The 22852-nt window shown below is 46.8% G+C and overlaps 1 protein-coding gene across 1 annotated transcript in view; it reads right to left on the bottom strand.

Annotated features, from left to right (window-relative positions):
• Positions 1-903: 903 nt before the first annotated feature.
• Positions 904-22852, bottom strand: part of LOC131263470 (uncharacterized) — a 37592-nt gene continuing 15643 nt past the window's right edge. Inside the window, exons 2-5 of the mRNA XM_058265670.1 lie at positions 6804-7110; positions 4819-5056; positions 4185-4347; positions 904-4107 (exon numbers count right to left, since the gene is read on the bottom strand). Coding sequence (XP_058121653.1) covers positions 904-4107; positions 4185-4347; positions 4819-5056; positions 6804-7110 — 3912 coding nt within the window. The remainder of the gene's footprint in view (positions 4108-4184; positions 4348-4818; positions 5057-6803; positions 7111-22852) is intronic.

Below are 22852 nucleotides of genomic sequence, written 5' to 3'. Positions count from 1 at the left end.
TCAGATACCCTGCCTTCAATGTGTATTGTTAGTGAACTTCAGTTTGTGTGTTTGAGTGTTGTTTGCTTCTGTACAAAAAGGGTGGTTTAATCTACTTTGAAGAAGGAGAAAGATTATGCACATCCCTCCGTGCCGTTTCTCTCGATCCTACCCCATCGGTTTGCAGTGGAACTTAAAAGTAGGATTTTCCGTTTCGTAGAAATAAATTATCATCGGCACTCGGCGCGATCGATATCGATTGGCTGCCCAGCTTTCTCGGAGGTAACTAACTTACACGCTACCCCGACCGTTTCCCTCGCCCTACCGTGGCTCGGGGTCAGGGACGGTCACCTCGGCAGAAAACACCACGCCCCCCCGTAGCCAAGTTTCATCAGTCTTGTGTCGAGTGAGCCTGCGTTCTGAACCGAGCGCGAACCTTTGAAGTTTGTAAAAGACGTTAAATCTCAAATAATGCTGCCTGATGCTGCCCGACCCCGACCGGAAAGCCGGCTCCCCACGGGGCAAATCGCACCATGATTATCGTGTTTCCAGGCCCGAGGGACCGATTCGGGACGCGCTGTCACGAACCGCAGACCACCCCGGAGAGCTGTCAAACCGGATGATGATGCTGCTGCTGCCGGGAGGACACCCTGGGAGAATCGGGGGGGGGGGGGGGGATTGGTGTTGACCACCGGTACCCATTGTGGCCACCGACCGCCCTGCCGTCACTCAATTATCACCTTTATCATCCTCCGCAACTCCAGAGCGGACAAATGGGAAAGACAAAAAATCACCAAAGCAGAGAACTCCCTTCCGGAACGCACCATCATCGCCCGTGGGTCCCTGATCCCGGAAGCCATCCTGTCCATCCCGCCCTCCCCATCAACACCTTCTCATCCTCCCTTCCCAACTGTGCGGTTAGCTTTACGACTCGAAGCGCATGCTGGCCCGCACCACCGTTTCGACCATTGTGTTATTTTTATTACTTCCCGGACGTCGCGTCGGTGGCGATTGCTCCGGCGGTGGTCTCCGGTGGCCGCTTTCCGGTGCGCTTGGTGGAAGCGGCTGCTGCTGCTGCTGCTGTTGCTGCGGGGATGGCCTGTCATCGTCGCCATCGTTGGCTTTATTTGCATTCATTAATTTTAAGCCCATCCCGTCCATTTTTCTGCTCTCGTTTTTATCGCCTTCCGTACGACGGCGCGACGGAGGGACGGAAGTGGACGGTGCTGGTGGTCGTTTGGTTTTGGGGCGAAACTGGCGGATGCCCGAGTTCGACTTGACCGGCAGGAGCGTGACCAGCGTGGAGGGGGCCGTCGGGGTGGTCGTCGGAACGCGGCCGGTCGCCAGCGAGATCGAGCTGAGCATCTCCTCGTAGCGGTTCGGATCGATTACTTCCACTTCCGCCTGGCCGACGACCGCCGGCAGGAGGAGGTCGGCGGAGGCCAGCTCGGACGATGTCTCCAGCATGACCGGAACGACGTCGTCAATGTCGTCGTTAATGACGGTTGGAATGACCCGTGCCATCGGTGTCGTCTCCGGGAAGCGCTCCGTTGGCCGTGGCGTCGTTGTTCGGGCGGTCGTCGGACGTGTCTTCCTGCGCTTCGGTCGGGCGGTTGTGGTGGTGGTGGTGGTGGTTGACCGAGTGCCTGTCCGGTTGGCTGAGTTGCGGTACTGGTTCTTAATCTTCGCAAACGAGGAGAACGGTGGCATTTTGCTCGAAACCTCCGGCTGGATGCCGAGCTTCGAGGCGAGCGTGTCGAAGATGTCGGAGAGGTTCTGCAGCTGCGTACCGTTCGCACGGTCACTCTTGAGCGCGTCGATGTTGGCGGTGCTAGCCGGGCGCGGTAGGGCGGTGGTTCCATCGCCATCCGGCTGGACATTCACCACCACGAAGGCTTGGAGTGTTTCGTTGAACACCTTCCTGGTGGGTGGCTTCTCGGCCGTCGTCCGACGCGTCCCATTCACAAACTCCCACTTGGTGATGGGAAACAGCTCCGGGAGGGTGGCGGTCGTCGGCGGGGTCGCGGTCGGGGTGTATCTGTACGTTTCCACCTCGACGTACGTCGTCGACGGACGATTCCTCGAAGGTTGATCCGCGAGTCCACGCACCGTTGTGAGTGCTGCTTCCGCCGGCGTACTTCCGGTGGTCATTTCCTCCGAGCTTGAGGCGTACGGAACTTCCGTCGTGGTCCCGAGGGAGCTCACCAAGGAGTCCGCCTCCTCACTGGACCCCTCCGTTACGGACGCACCCATCGTCGTGGTAGATGTTTGCTCCAACGACTCTTCGGACGAGGAACTGGAGGTTGTGGTCGTAATGGTGGGAAGGGCCGTCGTCGCCGGCGACTCCTCGTCGGGGCTGATCCGCGACTCCAAATCCATGGAGGGATCGACCAACTCCACGTCATGCATCGTACCGTTTAACTCCCCGGAAAGCCCAGAAGGGACGCTTTCCGTCACGTAGTACACTTCCGTCGAACTCTCGTCGGACGATTGACTCTCACCGGACGCGACACTGCTGGGACTGCCGGTACTAGCCATTGCCGTAGTCGTAGCCAGTTCCGCGTCCCCATCCACTCCCGAACTATCTCCACCATTGGCGGTGAGTGGAGTCTGGTCCGGTTTCTTTGCAATCACTCCGTCGCCCAGATGTTCGAACTTCTGCTCGTCCAGCGGTAGACCCAGCAGCTGCTCGTTCGCCGCGTCCAGCGCCGTCGGCGTCAGATACTTGAAGTCCGGTATTACCTCCTCGTGGATCTTGTCCACCGGCAGCGGATACGGCCGGACGTCCGCTACGCCGAGCGGCTCGATGCCGAGCGTCGACGAGCCGAAGCTCGGATTGGTGTAGCTCTGGTAGTAAATGTGCCCGTTGGGGTTTTCCGTGTACGCCAGCGCGCTCTCGATGTCCGACGGCCGGTTCCGGTAGAGGATTTCCTCCGCTAGTGAGGCCTTCTTGCGGACCGGTATCTGCACTTGACCCTCCTGAGTTTGCTGCTGTTCCGGCTGATTGGGATTGATCGGATGCCAGGGCTGCTTGTCGAGGACCGGTGCGCTGGTGAACAGATTGACGTCCAGCTTCGGTATGCTGTCCGGCTCGAGGCCTCCGATACGCCGCCGATCCGACGCAAACTCCTCCGGGATGCTGTCGTTAATGATCGCCTGAAAAATGGTCTCCAGCAGTGTGTCATTTTTTACGCCACCTTCGCCGGACAGCCCAATCACCGGCAGATGGTGGTCCAGCCCGTACGGTTCGTCGTGCCGCCGCAGGTCGTCCTCGTCGGCGTCGTCCTCCGGGTCGTCCTCCTCCTCCTCGCCGGATGATGCGGATGATGATGTTTCGTTCGATGCCACTACCTGATAGCGCAGCGTTGTCAACCGGCTTGTCGTAGGTGTCCGGCTTTTGCTGGCCACCGTTGGCGGTGCCTCGGTCGTCGTTGTCGTCGTCGTCGTCGTTGTTGTCGTGGTAGTCGACGTGGTGGGCCTCGTCGTGGTCGCGGTACGTCCGAGCACGGCCGTCGTCGCCCGCCGGGCTCCGCTCGACGATGGTTTGGGAGAGGTTGTTTTAATTTTCTTCGTCGTCGCTCCGTGCTTATCCATTTTTTCAATCTTCGCCGTTGCCGTTTCGTACTTCAGCTTCCCGCCCGGTCCGAACCGGCCGAACGGGGGCGACACACCGCCACCGGTTGATGGCGCTTGCGGCAGTTTTTCATCACCACCGGAAACGACCACCGCCTTCACGCTTTCGGTCGCCTTCGTCCGCTCGCTGCCACGCACCGTTATCTGGGCCGGGCTGACGGCGAACGGCTTGAGGGTGGCCGACGCCACCGGGGGCGCCTTTCCCGCCTCCGCGCCTCCCCCGGCCGGCGCCCGCTTCTGCGTAATGTCGGCGTCTGTTTTCGTTACCTCAAACGATCCTTGTATAACCGGTAAATTATCCATGTCAATGTCAGATTCCGCCACGACCGTGCCCTTGCTATCGTCGAGCGGACGGCCGGCCGGTGGGGCCGGCGGGACGCGGGGCGTAAACTTGTGGATAGTTTTTTCGATTACACCCGTCTTCTTCGTGACGTGACGTTGCTCCGGTTCCACCACTCCCCCGCCCGCCGGTTTGACCAGCGCCGGCGGATACGGCTACAAGGTGGGCAAGAAGGAAAAACAAATCATCATCAGTGTTATCTAATCCCGGGTCCGGCGCCCAAAGTGCTTACCTCATTCCGGGTGAGAAGGGCCGTCTTCAGCACGTCCTGGTCGAGCAACCGCTTGATCTCGATACTGTCCGGGTCGATGCGTATGCTCTTGAAGGCCGAGTTCGGGTTGAGCACCTCGCTTAGGAACGCGGTGCGAATGTGCTCCTCCACGTTATTGATAGTGCTACCGGGCGATGACGAGTTGGTTTCGCATGCACCGAAAAGTTCGCCGGAGGGCGAGTTTTGAACACAAAAAAACACACAGGACAAAGTTAGTTTGGTACGCTAAGCGAGAGTTTATCTAAGTGAGGTTAGGTAGATTGCAAATTTTGGAAGCTTATTTTGGAACAACAGTTTTCCTCGAGGCCACAAAATCCATTATCGAAACGAATTTACATAACGATGAGAATATCGGATTATTAGTAAATGGGTTTACTACATTCTCTTGTTTTAAAATAAAGACATGTAGAAAATTCATTCCATAAAATATTGCGAATTATAAGAAAAACTGTTTAACACGAGTACAATAATTATTGGAAATATGAAATTAAACAAATACGTTTCCAAAGTATTAACTTCTTTGTTCGCTAGAATACTAAAGTACATGGGAATTAGCAATCCCTCTATTAAATCGTTTTCCGTTTAAACAGCTTACATTTTAATCTTTCGCATGTCCAGAAACACCCGAAAGCTGAGCACGATGGTCGGGCCGTCACCAAAGTTCATGATTTCCGTCCGGGAAACGGTGAGGCCGCTGCGTTCGAGCGAGGTATCGATCAGCTTTTCGTAGAACGCCGTCTTCTGCCGGTAGACCGGGGTGCTGTTGGTCCGCAAGCCCGTTGTATAGATGTCGCCCCGGGCCACCCGGAACGTGCAATCAAACGCAAGAATGGCTGTAAGGAGTGGAAAATGGGGGAAAAAAATTGTTAACAACTCGATTATTGTTGTCGAACCAAAAACGATGCTTCGACGAGGTGTTCTGAAAAATAGGGGAAAATTTGCTGTCAAACTTATAATTGACGTGTCAAATCTCGATTTTTTGTTTGTTTGTTCCATTTTCGCATCTCTAAAATAAACGTTTAGAATTGAAGTGAATAAAAACTCCCCTACCAAGGTGGTGATGAGCTAAGTTCATCAATATAAACAATAGACCACGCCGGGTGACATGAATAAAGTTTTAAATCACTCCGATCGAAACCAGCTACATAAAATACCTGGCACTTTGCTAACCGCATGCAAGTTGTTCCGTTTCGCAGCGTGGACTATTTCAAACAAACTGTCACCACTGTTTCACCACCCCCGATGCAACGAAGCTTGCGGTTTTTTGATTGGAAATTGATGAACATAATGCTCGCTTGTTTTCCTCTTCGTCCCCGCAAGCCGTTGGGTATTGAGTGACACACGGGACAAGGGACGAAAAGAACTGCGAAACTACGCATCTATTGATCCAAGCTGACTTTAATTAAGCTCCAGCGCAATGTTTGTTTTTCGGTAACCCCGAGTGGGCCGCGTGTTGGACCAGCGTCGGTCGGTGGAAAAGCTGTTGAATTATGGTTATATACGACCGAACCGGAGGTAGCTTTATCGGGCGAACAGCAAAAACAAGGCCATTCGGACGAGCTGGAACGTGCCGAGGCAACCCCGAAGAGAACAACAAAACCCTCCAGTGACCGCCCTGGCCATATGTCCACTACAGCACTATCATTAAAGCCACAACAAAGGGATCTTTTCGGGTGAGTGATAGTGAAGCACCCGATGGGTCGTGATGAGGATGATGATGCTGGACAACTCGTCACCGGCCAAACTGGGGAGGAGGAAAGGAGAGGGCAAAAACAAAAAACCGTCACTACTCCACTGCAACGCCCACATCGATATAGTTGCACACAGCAGTCCGTAGGTGCCTTTTGTTTTTGGCTTTTTTTCTCCCTTCCGCCGGTGGATGAACCGGTTCACTTTTCGCTGCCGTAAACAGCGGTATTAAATCAGTTGATGCATCATGATGGCCCCGGGATGACATAATGAATGCCGTGTGCCATTTCAGCACCATGTCCAAGCATGCATAGGTGCACCAGCTTCGTTGTGTCCACCGTTCCGAGTTCCAGCAACATCGTGACCAAAAGCTTTCATGACGATGGAGGCGCCAGGTGCTTCACTCGGAGCTGCTGTCGTCGAGTGAGCTAATGTCATCCATTATTTCAGCGCATTTTTATGCTGCCACTGAGAAACTGTGAGTTGAAGGGGACGTGGTCATACTTTATGGAAACATAGGGATACTGTTGCTTGCAATACTTTCGTTAGGTTAGCGTTGACCTGGATAACGTGATTATTTTCAACGCCGTACGAATCTTTCGAAAGTAATGTAATAAAGTTTTTTTAAAATATTTTTAGATATAAAATTATGATTCTGGCATGAAGACTAAACTACTTGTTTAAATATTTTTATATGTTGACGTCTTTGGAAAGGGAAAAGTCAAACATTTCAATCGCTGTCATTAAAAGCTTTAAAATGAGTTTCTTATAAATAAATCTTTTTTCTACTTGTACTTCACAATCTTACGGGACTTTCCAATCTTTCACTAATCGAAACGGATACTGACAATGAAAAATCACGCAGACGTGCTGGGCACCCGTTATACTTACAATCGGTCAAATCCGTCTTAAACGTGCTGAAGTAGAATGCCAGCCCGGCGACGCACAGCACGGCCAGCACGACGATGAACGCCGCCGACATCAGCAGAATGGAGAATGATTTGATGTTCTTCTGCTTCTTGGCGTACAGTGACGACGACAAATTGCGGCTGTCCCGCCAGAGCCCCCAGGACGTGTAGCCGTAGTGGCTGCTGAGGCTCACGTCCGTCGGATAAGAGTATTTGCTCATGTGCGTGTACGGACCGACGAGGGTCGAGCGACGCCCGAGCGTGTTCTGGTACGAAGCGTACTCGTTGGCCTGCGGGAGAAGGACGGTGAGAAGAAGAAGGAAGAGAACAATTAATTGAGCTGGATGTTTTTGATAAACCATGGATGAAGGATCGTGAAGCTAAACAAATCTATAACTTTTATCGAATACATGGTTTACTAAAAGTTTACCAACGGTGTTTAATTTTTGTTACCTTTTCATAGAGACAAAAAAAACTGTATAATTTTAAAAGCATTAAATTTGAACTGAAATAAATACGCTAGTTCAATGAAAATTCATTCAAATAGAACCAAAGAAAATATAAAAGTTTAAAAGTAAACTGGCAGTATGCACTACCGAACAAAATCCCGACTACAAACGGCTTCGATATACGCATCAATTCACAATAACGACCGATTTTATTGTAAAGCATAATAGAGATGAAGTATTTGTTCACCGCTTTGAAGTTACAACGCATGCACAGTTTTCCAAACTCAACAGCAGTACCTTCATAGTGCATATTGCATTGGCCCGAAAATCTCTTTTATCTGACGGCTCTAATTCACTTACATTGCTCTTGCTCCATTGCAGCATATACTTGTATTTGAATGCATTAAGTAGTAATAATATTGTAATAGTCGGACTCGATTCCAAAAGGTACATTTTGTGTGGTTCGTGCATGAAATGGGCTTTAATTTTTCCATTGAATTGGTACACACAAAATAATACACCCTACGTCCTTTAATTCTGCGCACATGTTTAGATCATTTTGTGACAACAATCATGGGTGTTCATTGACATAAACAAAGCGTTTGATGAACTCAAAACATTTCGTGAATAGCATTTTGATAGAAGCTTATAATTATCAATTTGTGAAAACCCGTTTGAAAGCTTGAAATAAATAGAAGCACAAACCACAAAACTTCATTATGTAGAAAATATAAAAGCAAATTAATTTAATTCCAAAATAAGTCTCAGTAAATAGTGAGGCAGGCAAGTAAATAATTGCACCCAAACAGTTTTGTTCAACACGGGATTCCCGGGCAGAGGATTGTTACGCTCGTTATAAGTATATGATTTTCCCGGTAATCACACTAATCTGCTGCAATCAGGGCCGGCGGGTGAGTGCATAATCGATTTACCGAAGACACGCAACATTGATGGAATCCAAGTGTCATTAACACTGCAACACAACAGTGCCGTAAGCGGAAAGGCCCGACCACCAGCACCACCACCAACACCACAGCGCGGACGTACGTGGGAAAGCGATAAACTCGAATCAAAAACTAACAGCACAGATCGATAGGAATAGTTTTGCTCCAGTTTTTCGTTTCGTGTTGCAAGATTTATCCACGGAGAAGGGAGAAAGGAAGGATGCGCCGTCCGAAGGGTAATCCATTGGGGGGATCAAATAAATCCCATCAATTACGAGAGCGTTGCGGTTTTCCATTCTCTGTGCCACCCCGTTTCGGAGGGTGAATACTCGTCGTTACGAGTGGGAAAATCTCCGGTTTTTTTTTGTTCGTGTGTGTTTTATTCCCACATCTCTTTTTTCACAAATCGATCACAGGAATAACGAACAACAGGACGAAAGCTATTTCGCCAGTGGTTGTGAATGTTCACCGATCGAAGGTGGTTGGATGCTTCTACATCCATATGTGTGAGCGTTTATGTGTGTGTGTGAGTGTGTTGTGTAAGTGATGTTTTTCTATTTCGAACGATGTGTGGCCACCGCGGCACCATAAATACCGAATCGGTGGTTTATTCCTTTCTTCGTTTTGCTCCGCCCGGCGTGCAAACGGCGTGAGGGAAAAGCCGAACAAGAAACACCTCCAGTCGGTCAACAGTCAGTCCGGAGGCAAAAGGATGACTCGTCGGAATGCCTCTCGCCCCCGCAGCGTTAGGGGAAACACTTCACACGAACCGGAGGGAATGTCCATCCATTTCCATTCGAGTATTCGTTTCTTCTGGCGGCGCAAATTCAAACCGGCACATGTTCGACCTGGCCGGTCTGGTCGTGTCGTGGCGAGAAATGGCCATGATTGAAATTCTATCCCAAACATCTCGCCTAAGGACAGACACCGGATGCAACGAACCGACTATCACACACAGACACAAGCGCGTCGGTGGGCTAAAGCCGATGTACTTTTCGAATTGAGTGCGGTTGCGCCTCCGTGATACCGACGTGGCTGCAATTTCACCAATAGCTTTTCTATTAGATTGATGAAGTACCTGACGCGGGATCCCCCTAAAAATCGATCAGGGACAGACCCAGGTCCAAGCACCCCTCGCTGGGGACGGACACATGCCGAATGCCGGTTGGGCTTCGGCTTTGGACCAAAATTATGCTAACACCGTTGCACCGTTGAAGGGCCGCAAAGTGCAAATGCAATTCTTTTTTTTGCTCCCTCCTCGAGCGGGAGGACAGTTTGAAAAGTTTGAAAATTGTTTCCCAGCTATGTCGGTCGCAGCGACGATAAAGCGACCAGGTTCTAGGTGTGTCGCTCACGTTGTGGTAAAGGAGAGAAGAAAAAAACACACACACAAGTTAAAAACGACAGAACATTTGCCCGTACAGGTTGAACTCGAGTCCGAGTTAGAGTTGGAATTATATGTTTCACCACACGAAACCGCAAGCTGACCGCGGCAGATAATGTACTTGCTCGGTTCGTTGCGGCGGAACCGCAACGGGACGCGTATTCGGCGTATCACATCGTTCCGGAGATGGACACCGGAACGGGGACATATCATCAAAAAGAATTGCTGCCTCGCATGATAGTGGATGGGATTTTGGAATTCCGACATCCTGAAGAGTGAAATAATTTGATTGACATAAGCATGATCAAAATATGCATCATACCTTGTAGTAGTCCTTTTTCATTAATATCATCTAATATTTCAAAGATTATTTTTCTTTTAGCTTCCAACATCGCTCAAGTTCAGTTTGGTTTATGATATTGAGAATATACTATCATTTGAGAAGTTAAAACTCATATTATGTACATAATCAAAGTGAAAAAAAGATTGCAGAAGCAAACTCCATTAAATTAAACTTCATACATTTATGTTTAAGAACAGATTATTCAATATCAGAACCAATCCTTGCTTTATGCATGCAAGAATAATTTCACAGAAAAAATCGTACAAGTTTGCAATTGGTGATTGCCAGAACTATTACATAATAATTGATTATTCACATCGCATGGAATAATAACATTACTTTCGCAAAAATACTCTTCTCAATTGTGATTAATGAACCATTGTCCGGAATAATGTAAATGAAATTCACTTCACAGCTTTTCTTACTTTGTTTTAAAAATGGAAGAAGTAACTCTTTATGTTACTAAGAGAAACCACTTTCCAGTATCGAATGTGGTCGGAAATAAAACCACAGAACGTTAGCAAAAATTGAAATATTAATCTACTGATGTTTGAACAACAACCAGCACTTCTTATCAAAGATCAAATGGTACTTATGGTAGATCCAGGGGAACCTTTAATCATTGGATTAAACCGGTTCTCGATTGCACATACAGCTCGGGGCAAGTTTTGTTTTCCATTCCGATGTCCATTTCCATGTTCATGTTTGGCACATATCCTAGTCACCCCTACTCCGCCGTGCACATTTCCCTGTCGCACCTGATAAAGATGCTTCCGGCATTTTCAGAGGCACGTACTAGCGATTAGCAGCGAACGTTTGCATGTGAATGATACGAATGTGGTGCGGTTGGACTGGCCAGAGGGCAATAAGGTACAGCAGTAACCACATTAACCCTTCCGTTAATCCAATTCCCTCGACACGGCCACTGGGTTGTACGAACGTCAGCTGGTTGGTGCACTGTTCGTATATCATGCACGACCCGGTGCCGTCTAGGACGGCATTTTCGAAAATCGAACATCGCACAGAGTTTGAAATGCAGCCAAAATAATAAACAACAAAACACCCACCAGCGACAAGGAATCCGGATGGATTCTAACACACATTCAAATAAACGCACACACACACGCCCGAGTGTATGCATTTGATCGACTGAAGTGCGGGCTTGTACACCGTCCTGTTTAGGTTGGGAAATAGTTTTTAATTTCAACTACCAAACACTCGAAAAGCAACGGTGCGAACGGGGGACTGCTTTGGGAAAACAGGAGGAAAAAATTCCAACCAAACGAACGGACGAATTGAAGAATCATTTCAAACGTCATCCACAGCCGCATCCTCGGCCAATCTGCCTAAATCAATAAAGAAATCTCACCGTTTCGCTTCGCTGTGCCGCATCAGCGTCAATCCCGGTATCCCGGTGACCTTTCTGCCTTTTCTAACGGGGTCGACCGGAAATCCGCCCGTCCTTCCCGCCTCCTCACCCCCGGTACATGCATAACCGGGACCAGCAGTGGCCCTTCGAGCGGTGGCAAACAAACGGACGTTCCGCCGGTAAATTCCACCCACCGACGAAGTGATACAAGTGAATGTTTGCCCGCCTGCGTGTCCTGGCCTGGTATCGTCCCAGATCGAAGATAAATACGTGCGAATGTGCACATTTCCCGGCCACCACAGCCTCCGGAACCGTTGTGTGGATTTTTTTTCCTTCCTGCCAACCCTACGATGCATTTTCCCACCCCGTGCATGTATTTCGTTCAATCTGTCGTTTGTGAGAGGGTTCCCCGTTTTTTTGTTGTCCCCTTCCTTTTTTGTTGTCTGAATGTTCCTTTTTGCGCCAACGTGAGGCACTTCTGCACAATTACGGCAGTGGTGATGAAAAACACTTGATCGCACACTTGAAGCAAGCTTCACTTTGTCCTTTGTCAGTGTTTGACATGAAACGCTTTAGACGATTATTTCTTATGCTATGTGGTTGAAACTAAAAAAGTAGATAGTTTATTGGATTGGGTTTACTTTTAATAATAGTTTTAACATGTAAATTCCCAAAATGTTTTATTCTTCTGTGTGATTAACAAAGCTTATTTAATATTTTTATACACTCTTTCTTTTCTATCTTCTACTTTTCGAGTTATACTCTTTGTTATAAAGAAACTGTTTACTTAACACTTTTTTGTTAATGTTTTTGTAGAACTTGCTTTGTTAATTTTTATTCCCATCGCGTTTACATCTTTTGTTTAATTACATTTTCAAGCAAATTTGTTACTCAAATGAAGGAATTTCTTCATCGTCTCGATTAGGATCGATAATTTTTGTCACTACGAATACTTTTTTGTCATACAATTCTCCATATCCCACTTTTAGAGACTTTTCCAGCCATTCTCATGACTAGAAGTGTATGTGCCTGTGTATCACGGTTGTCCCACAACCGATTTTCTGCTTTATGTTATTTATTCATTTTTTTATCATCTCCAAATTCTGCTTCTGCACCACATCAACCCGGGTATCTTGTCGTTGGCGGTAGTAAACCATTTTCCGGACGCTTCATCTTTTCCCGTCCCTCCCTGTGTCCTTCTGTTTTCAATAAAATAAAAGGAAAAATCACCCCCGAGAGCGATTAAAAAATTCAACAGTAAAATGCTTTATTGAATATAATGCTGCAATCATTCGCCGGGCATGACTCGAATACGTAAATAGCTCCCCGAAGAGTTTGGCTTGTTGTGTGGCCAGCTACGGAGCAGAAGAAAATGTTCGACGGCTCGACAGAGCATGATGGGGGACTTCATGGGGGCGCACGACAAGGCGTGGAAAAATAAGCCAGCAGCGAAAAGAACGAAACTAACATACGAACCAACAACAAGAGCACGCAGTCAGATAACGGCCCCGGTGGTCGATTGGGCAGCAAGTGCCGTCCGGCGACGAGGGACACCGACAGCCCAAAATATTGACCAGAACACCCGGAATTCGGGCGGGCACGATTTTGTCCTGGCAGTTGGCCAACCGAACGACATCATTACGGGGGGCATTTTCGATTGCGGCCGACCGGGGAATGCGCGCGAGATTCAAGCAGTGAGCAACCCGCTCGAACAAGCGCACTTTATAATGGTTCATTTTACTTTTTATTATCATTTTATATCGAGCCTTACTTATAGCTGATTTTTTTTCTCGGACATTGATTCGAACAAAATAAAAGGGAATTCCATGAAAATGGTACATTGTGGCGGGTCACACGCCGGGGGAATTAAATGCGCTCATATGCGTGACAGCTTTTTTCATAACACATGACCCTTTTGCCATTCCGTATTGATGCAACTTCTACGAGATTGGTGCAGCAAAAATTAACTTATTAGTGTTATGGCTTGTGTGCAACCAAAAAGAATTGGACGAAACCAATATTTGTCTCCAGCGATAGGCGAACATATATTACTCCGCATGTATACTTGTGGTCAATTTGTTTGATTGATGAATCTATACGAAAACGACGAAAACTTTTCTGTCAAACAGCACGAAATACTAAAACTTTAAGTCTCAAAGTATTATCAAATGAGTCATACAGCTTTCATAAGTTTCGTAAGAAATCGTTTTTATTTTCCGTCATTTAATAAATCGAAAATGTTAACCATGCTTTTGAAATGCTTTGATAAGTGATGAAAAGTGGCCATTTAAGTGGGCCATTCCGGAAAAAGTGATTTCAGAAAGCTCAGCTGTTTGGTTCCGACAACACAATCGATAAGAATTCGATTACACCGTTTCGCTGCGGGCCGTTTATGCTTCACTCACCCACCGGGCGTAGACTAATTTCCAATTCCTAACATTACGGCGCTTGAAGTGCCTGGGCCGCGGTCTGCCCGCTCCGTTATCGCGACTGGTAACTAACGAGATAAGGAAAGGTGGTCTACCGTTGAGACCTCCAACGCACCACGCGAGACGATATAAATTCTTGCAAAAGTTTAATTGAATTTCTTTACCACCACCAACCGCCGAGCACCTCGGCCGGAATCACTTTCCGTAAATTTCACCGTCCACCGGCTGGACATTCCGAACGGCGCGCATTCATAACCGTGCCCACCCTGTTGCCTGTTGCCCCCGTGCCAGGTGGAGACGGGTGGGCTTATTTATAGATTAAAAGTTAGCGGTAAAGTGGAGCCTAAAGTAGCATTAATTTCTAGCTGTCAGAATTCATTTTCTCGCGCTTTGCCTCAACTAACTGGCCACGGTCGGTGACGCCGGTTCCGTTTAAGTGAGCGGAAGGCAGGCAACAAATATCTGCACTCCCGACGCGTAGCGACGAGCGTCTGGAGGAAGCGAACGCTTTATCTCCAGGGTAGAGAGGTATACAAAAATTATGTTTTGGGTTTGGCCGAGAAAAATGCCGGTGGATAGCGGATGAATTATTTTGAAACGGTTTGAAGCAAAATCCTTCCAATTAGCTGAAATAGGGGGGAAAATACAACTCGAGGATAAACATCAAACAATTTTAGAAAAGGTTCAAGAGGTGTACGGAAAGCAAGGTTTATCATTTAACTTCTGACAGATCCGATAAAGAAAAGAAAAATTTATAAAAAATTTATAAAACCTCATCCATGTTCCTTAAACATTTAACAAGTTTTTTTTATCATTAAAATGCAAATGCATGTTAAGCAAATAAACATGTGAGCTTAACGCGGAAATAAAAAGTTTCCATGAAAGAAGTATTCAACCCCTTTTCGCTATTATTCTTTTCTTCATTCTCTTAAAGCCACGGAAGAGTCTCCTTCCGGGTTGAAGCTTAAATAAATTAAAAGACTGTAACAATCACATTCCCTTTTAGAAGATGCTTAACATGCTTGATTAATAGCTCACGCGGGAAAACAGCATATCTTAAAAGAAAAAAAAAGGCTTCTGAATGGTTTGTTCTCGTCGCCCACCCAAACAGCCTCCTCCCAGGAGAGGTCAATTTTTCACCACTTCAACGCCGAGTAAATCGTTGTTCTAGCGGATAATTATTTCATCACAAAAAGGTCGGGACATTGTTTTCTTCCGCCCCCGCTCACACCCCCCGGGGGGCCGGTTGGTGATGCGTTTGCCATTTTTCCACGGCCTAGCACAATGGAGATTGTCCGGGCGGGCGGAAGAAGTTGACCCGCAGTCGCGCTTGGGAACGCGATTTTCCACCATATTTTTTTATCGATGCTAATGAGAGACCTGAAGTTTTGCGGAAAAGAATCAAAACGATCCGTTCTTACCTTTACCCGAGCCCACGTTTGTTGGTTTTGCCGTTAAGAACCCGTCCCCGAGACAAAAAAAACCGCAACTCGTTATGGTAATGATGGCAAGGAAAAGGTTGCACAGGTGTAAAGCGCTCGAAAAACGCCGACCTATTTCAAACGCATTTTAATATTGCCCTCTTGGTACTGCCGGGTGTGTAAAGCGGTAAAAAAATAAAACGCTGAAAACACATTGCTCGGCGCGGTTGGTGCGGTCCCATAGAAGAAACCGAGGGACGGGAAAATTATATAAAACGACCCCTTCGCCGGCGAAGCTCAAAAGCTAAGCTACGAGAGTTTTATGGGAAGAAATAAAAATTAGAGCATAACCGGCGTGGCGCGCATCCTCGTGAAAAAGGCAAATCAGCGGGACACCCGACCCGTTTGCGACCCTTTATTTTTCTTCTCCCTCAGCCCCTTTTGTGTTCCTACCGGCTTCATTTCTTCATTTTGATTTCACACGAATATTTACGCTACGGTGGCAATGAACACTAAAAACAGCGTGCCGGCAAAAAAGATACAGTAAGCAGAAGAAAGAAAGGGAAAAATATCAAACCTACCGACACAGAACTGGGAAGGCTTTAAGTATCTTTTTCTCATTTTCGGGAGCCGGGGCTTTTACCGTCGCGGTGATGACAATTTGCGTTTGATTAATGGCTCGAAATTAGGCAAACAAAAGCAAAACGAAAGGGGAACCCCGGGAAGCTGATGAGAATGAAACATAAATAATCACCTGGTTTGGCATATTTTGAAATACAACTCAATGAAATGGTGCAGTTGTCATCATGGACGAGATTTGAATGAAAATTCTTTTGAAAATCCTAGTCCTAGGCTTTTTTTGGGAAAAGCTTTTATTTTTAATATGTGTTCGGAAAGGGAAATTTTTCTTTAAAAAAAATAGTTCAACTAAATAAGTTATTGATAATCACAACACGTAAAAAATCATGAAAAAAAAATCTGTGGAAAAGTATAAACAAGATGTTTACAGCGATCATAAAAGGTTACTCCGCTTACCTGTACTCGAAATAAATCATCTACAACTGCCCTTTGTTTGAATCAACGACCTAATTATAATCGTCAAATCTGTCCACAAATTGGCCACATCGAGCACCGTCTTGATGTTTGCCGGCTTCATTTTGGGAACAATTTCGAACAACGTGCTACAAACAGAACGTTCCGGACGATTGTCGTAAAGAAAAGGTAACACTTTCCAGCGCTCGCCCTCCCTTTCTGTCGCTGCGGTGAGGAAAGCCCCGGCCAACAGAACGCCGTCGGTCACGGTCAAATTAGCACCCTTGCTCCGAGTGCCTAGGAGCGAGGTTTTACATTTTTTGTTCGTTCTGTTTTCTGCTCTTGGCGTCCCCAAACGCCGTCCACAGTAATAACAATAATAATGCGATCCAATTTCCGATTTACGCTCAATTCTGCGGTCAGCCTCAATCGGGGCGCGGGGATTTTTGGGAAAAGAACCTCTCGACCCGGAAAAACCAAAACCCCCGCCAGCCGCGCTTTGAAGTAAAAAATGAAATAAAACACTCTCCACCGGAGCAGTGGTTGAGGTGTAGGTAATAAGATTAAAAATTAAATGTAGCATTTTCAAACCTCACGCCCGAAAAAACCGGCGGTGTAATATTCTATCGTGCGCTTTCCCGTTTCGCTACCGAGACCGTTAGCGTGACTCGAACCACGACAAAAGGGTTTTGAAACGAAAATGAGCACAGATGAGCTGACGCTGGTTTGAAAATCATCCACCTCTTCCGAGCCTGAGGGGCGAGATGGCGAAGAAAGCGAGGGCAAAAAGAAAATGCCGCGAACGACGAGTCTTCCCGCAAAACCCTTTTATTTTCGCGCCGAAGCGAACGAGACAATGGCATGCAAGTCCGGGTCCTTCGGTGGCGAGAGCTCGGGACGGGAACGGGGAACGAGGGAAATTCACAGTTAGCGAATTGTTGTGCAATCGTGTTCTTTGCGCTCGCGTGTACTTACTTTTTCCCTCCGCTCGCGGGCCGGGAATCATTAGCATCGAGTTATATTGTTGAATAAACATTTTGACCTACATTCGCCACCGCGCACCGGATGATCGTGGAGATTCTCCTTCTCCCGTCCACTGGTCCACTCCCTTCGCGTTCCCTCGACTGAGAGAGAGAGAGAGAGAGAGAGAGAGAGAGAGGAAAACAAAACCTAAAAACGTTGCCACGATGATGGAAAGGCCATCCATTGCATCGGCCGTCACCGAAAACGCCCCGCGGGAGCGCCGTTCGAGTGGTTCGCGCGAAATTGTGCAAATCCAATCGGGCCGAAGATTCCGGCGCTGGATTGTGGGCTGGCCAACAGTTTTTAAGTTCCGTTAACTCGGTAATGAATTGTTTCCATTTATCAAACCACCGTGCGATTGTGGCGATTTTGGAGGCAAAATATTGAGCAGCTTGTTAGTGCCGGAGCACTGATTTTTATGCCCAGCTTGATTGGTCGTCATTGCTTTTCCCTTCTTTCGTGAGGAAAAAACACCCAGCGTAATCGGTGCGATAGGTATAGGTGAAACAAATTATCAGCGGGTTTTTAATAAATGTGTATGTTATTTTTTTCGATGAGGGTATGTGGTTTGTGATCTCGTTATAAGGTAGCAAATGAGGTGTGTATTATTTTTAAACACAAATAAATGTTTTCTTCAGTTCAACATTCTTGTCTTCATGACTCAAGAATTAGATTTAAAATTGAAACTTAGCCTAAATACATTTCCTTTGAACAAAACTAACCCAAATACTGAGAGAAAGCAACCAATACAATAAGAAAGTTAAATGTGAAAGTATATTTATAAAAAAGGAATAAAGGAAATTCGACATAGATTAGGAAAAAAGAACAACTGTCTTTTAGGTGTTTGGGAAAACAAACTGCCAAACTTGGATATTTTAATACTACTTCACTGATTCTAAATTATTGTCTAAATTCTGATTATTGTCTAAAATACGCACTTGAAAAGAAAAAATCAGAAAAAAATAATTGATTTGGTTTAGCAACTAAAGGTAAATAATTTATAAACGAATTGCTTTTGAATGAAATATCATTTTTTGTATATGCGGCTTACTTTTTTACCAATAAAATGGTTTGTTCTTGTCTGAACTTCACACAAACAGTGGTTTCAGAATTACAAAAAATCTAATCGAATAAAGCAAAACACACATTAATTTTCCATAATTGAATTGAACTTCTTGACACAATATCTCTCTTAGCTTTTTCTCCACCCACAAAAATTCAGTATTCGTTACTTGATTACTATTATTGAGATGGAAACAAATGGCACCCAAATTACAGAAATTATGCTCTCAAAGGGATTTTTTGTCAATGCCCAAATTCCAAAGCATGTCACATTTCCCACGACCCACTCAGATACATTGTTATAGATTAAAACTTAATCGACCCCATACCTGTGTCTTTCTATTCCTCCTCCATGCCACGTGCCCCCATCCCACGTTCCCCTCCGCCCTTGTCCACATGGGCGTTTTGTCGCCATAGCGCTGCATAACTCAACATTAATTGCACCGTTGATGTACTCCGCCTGTCCAATGGCTAACGAATGTTAGGTGGATTCACGGCTAATCGATATAATCGTTTACTCACCCACAATAGGCTCGAGCGCGCTGTCACCCGCCGCGCGTGGACACCAATTAGATACTCCACTCACTATTCAATCATTTTCGAGTCATTTGTACAAACAGATAATTATCGAACGGCCCCGACAAACTATCGCATCAGCCGTAAGCGAATCATCGATCCCGAAAACCGTCGGACAGCCCACGCACGAGTCCTGCTGCATCGGTCGGCGGTTCTCCCTGGTCCCCGCTGCGGTCGGTTCCAATTCCTAGGTGGCCTAGATGGCACAGATTAAGCTGTCAATCTATTATAATTGCGATAACATCTACACTAAATTAGGGATTCTTCTCCCTTTGGGCCTAAGCTCCATTTTACGGACGGGCCCGGGGCCGATAGGCTCGTCCGGCATTCGGGAAAATCAGGTCAATCTCGATCCGGAGTTCATCGTCGACGGAAAACCAACCCGAAACCGAACAGGTGATGTACGGGGGCTCAACATTTATCGATCCCTCCGCACTCGGCACAATGCATGACATTAAGCGAGCGCGGTCGAAAACCGGTCGGCCAGAATATGGAACCGGAGATGCATAATGTTGTGCGTTCAGTTACGGTTCGCTGAAACGTGGCACCATATCCTGGGTTACAATTTCCATACGCATGTTTTCGATACGCGGGGAAAAATCACAAAACTGCAATATTCAACGGCACCGTCGACGATCATCGACGTCATCGTTTATCAACTCGCTCCGTCGGCTAAAGTGGTTTCGATCGTTTCGCAGGAATAACCCGTCCACTTCAAAGTCCCCCTATACTGAGACGCATGTGAAAATGTATCGATCCAGAATAATGGAATAATAATGTTGACATTGATTTTCGCTCGCAAAACCTGACGTTTACCATCGCGTCGGGTCGATAGGTTGCTGCGTGTGTCGCACTTTCGTAGAACAAATATTATTGAATGGTGAATGCGGAGTGCACACGTGCCGCCTTCCTTCCGGGACGGCACTCGAACCGATTTCCCGCGCATCGACATATCCTGCTGCAATCGGTGTCACTCTTAAGCGGAAAGGCTTCGCGCGAACGAAATCGACCGTCGGTTTCAGACATCACCGTTAGACATTTATTGACACTTTCGAGTGCGATGAGTTGCATTAAAATAATTGCTAACGTTGCAACAAGTTAAGCCGGTTCGGTTGAAGAAAATGCATTGAATGGATGGAAAGGGATTGATGTATTTAAAAAACACGCAAACGTTTCTTTTAGTAAACAAAAAAGCTTCGTATTAAAAAGAAAAACACAAAAACTTTTTCGGAATTGAATTAAATTTGGAGTAAAATATTTTGATCACTTCGAACTCACAAACAGAAACTGTGGAAAACTCAAAGTGTGTTAATTTAGAGTTGAAAATTATCTGAAAAAAACTGTCTTATGAAAAGTGACTGATGTGTTGATACAAACTGACACATGTTTTGTCAAAAAAATGGAGAAAGAAAATAAAAATTTAAGTTATCTTTTTGTTTAAGTACGATAAACACTCATCTTTTAAGTTCAAATCATTAGTTTTCCACGTCAGGGTTCTCCATTCGAATGCTTTAGAACAAGGGTAGATCAATTTGTAGCCGAAAAACGTTTTGTATAATTACATTCGAAATTTAACAGCCCATTTACAAAACCCCAAATCGCCCCATCTCCATTTCGGCAAACAAATAAATATCCCCGTCAAATGCATCTATTTGCGAAAGTTTGCTCCAATGTGAGAAGCTTCGTCCACCGATCGAACGCTCACGTTTCGCACACCGCAGCTTAATTACAAAACAAGACTTGCCACTTTGAACTGTGCCACCATCGATGCTTCGGGCCAGAAATTACCAGAACCAACCACCCGAGTACGATGCACGCAAAGCCCGGATGACCATTAATGGGCAATCTGGCAAACAGCACGGTTGTCAAATTTTAATCCTCGCCACAACCGCGTACGCGCCCAGTCTAGTTTTACGGTGTGGCGCTCGTCCATCATCGAGCGATCGGTGCAAATCAACAAACATGATGCGGCATCATCGTCCGAACCGTGGCTGAATCCACCCAATAAATGTTACATGTAAAATCGGTTCACTCGCTCCACCGTACGCACCGTGGGACCTGTACGCGACTCTGACGCCTTCGTTGGCTAATGATGACCACTTCGAAAACGCAGCGTACTGCAAATGACACCACCATGCGTTTCGCAATGGGGACGCGCTGGTGCCAATGCGTTCCTAAATCAATTTCAATCCGCATGCGAAACGATACCGAACACTTTGTAGCGAATGATGGAATGATCCCCCTCCCTACTCCCGAATGCACACCACCACTGAAAACACCCCGGTTTTCCCGGGAAGGTACAACTGGGATGACACCGTCCCAATCGAAGGGATTCACAAACAATAACGACACACACGAGGTTCGCACGCACGAAACCACTCGGTGCACTGCGGACCCGAATACCCTGATCTCTTGGGGGTGTAACTTGCGACCCGACAGTCTCCGGGCCACCCGGGAACTCGCCCGATGGTGGAAAATTTACACCAACCCCACCGGAGTCGGGCGAAACAGTTGTCCAGCGTCGTCCAGTGATGGGTCGTGTGTTTAGGACGCCGGACACCATTAGAAGCGCCATTGTCCCGCGGGAGAATAAAGATTTATGTTTCGTCTATCACGTCGCCATGATTTGATTAATGCAAATTTCGTGGGCCTTGTTCGGTATGATTTAGGAGCGGAGAGTTGAAACCGGAGTCCCTGTGGGAGGATCAAATATATTTGTGGATATTTCACGATGAAGTAAGCCATGTAACGACACGTTGGATGAAGTTGAATTTAATAATAGGATGATTTAAATCTTATATTTTAGATCCCAAAAAGTGTACATTATCTTTCATTCTTCTTCTTATAATAGGAAAAATTACGTTACATAATTTGATTCCAAACTAGTATCAAGTAGAACTAGGAGAACATATTCCTCGAACCCGTTTTGATGCGTTCCTAAACTGTTCCTCCAATCGATTCGCCCAATCGACCGATCCCGAAAAGTGTTGGCTAACGTACCACACACAAACACATTCGTGAACAGTGTAATCACATTCGTTTCGAACCATTTTCAACGGTTATCATCGGAACGGAAGGCTTCCGGGGCCTCATCGCAACGGGGCCATAAATTTTTGTACGGTCAATTAGCCGAGTGATGAAGATATTAGCCCTGGTCATGCCCATTAGAGTAACGAGCATCGGGCGCGAGCAACCGCCGTGGTTCATCGTTTCGTGCACAGTTTCCCTGCAGCGCAGACGGAGGTGCACTGACTGACCAACCTTTCCAATTTTCCGCTGATTTCAAATTCCCCACGGGGCGCGTGTGAGAGACGCCATTTTTGGGGCTAGAGTTTATAAGCTCGATGCTTCACCTCCGGGTTTCGTGCAAATCAGGTTAAGAAACTGATGCCTGGACTTCATTCCATTTGCGTAAGGTCACCCGTTTTCGTTCGGTGAGAGTTTATTAAAAATATGTTTCCATCTCCCTCGTGGTTGATGCAATCTCGCCATTCGAAAAGTAACCCCAAAACGGAAACAAAACAAATACTCCCGAGCTCCCACCCCAATCGTCGACCCCGCTTGCCCCGAATCGCCGCATTATCTGCACTCAGTGGAGAAGCTAATTATTTTGATTAGGATCATTATGCTCCCGAGTGAGCGGCCCAAGTGTCGAGGGTCCGGGGTCATAATAAATATTCCGTAAAATATAAAAATGATCCCGGTTTTATGGAGGCAATTTAGCGCTTATTTTCTCCCAGGTGAGTCTGGTTTCGCGCTAACGCGAGTTATATCGCGCCTCGCTAGGTGGTTCTCGGGAGTATCTTCCCTGCGATGGCGACGGAGACCGTGCGGTTCATGTCCCCGTGTGGATTCGCCAACCCGCGTAAACCCGACGTTTCAGAAGGAGTACCATTTCACCCACCGTGGGTTTATTCTCCCTCAGCCGCAGCAATCACTATGGTTGAAGTACTTATGACCCCCACATCATCTCCCCCAGCGGGACCACCACCTCACCTAC

Source organism: Anopheles coustani, chromosome 2 (genome assembly GCF_943734705.1).
Source record: "Anopheles coustani chromosome 2, idAnoCousDA_361_x.2, whole genome shotgun sequence".
Classification (NCBI taxonomy): Eukaryota; Metazoa; Arthropoda; class Insecta; order Diptera; family Culicidae; genus Anopheles; species Anopheles coustani.
This window is presented reverse-complemented; position numbering and strand designations above follow the sequence as displayed.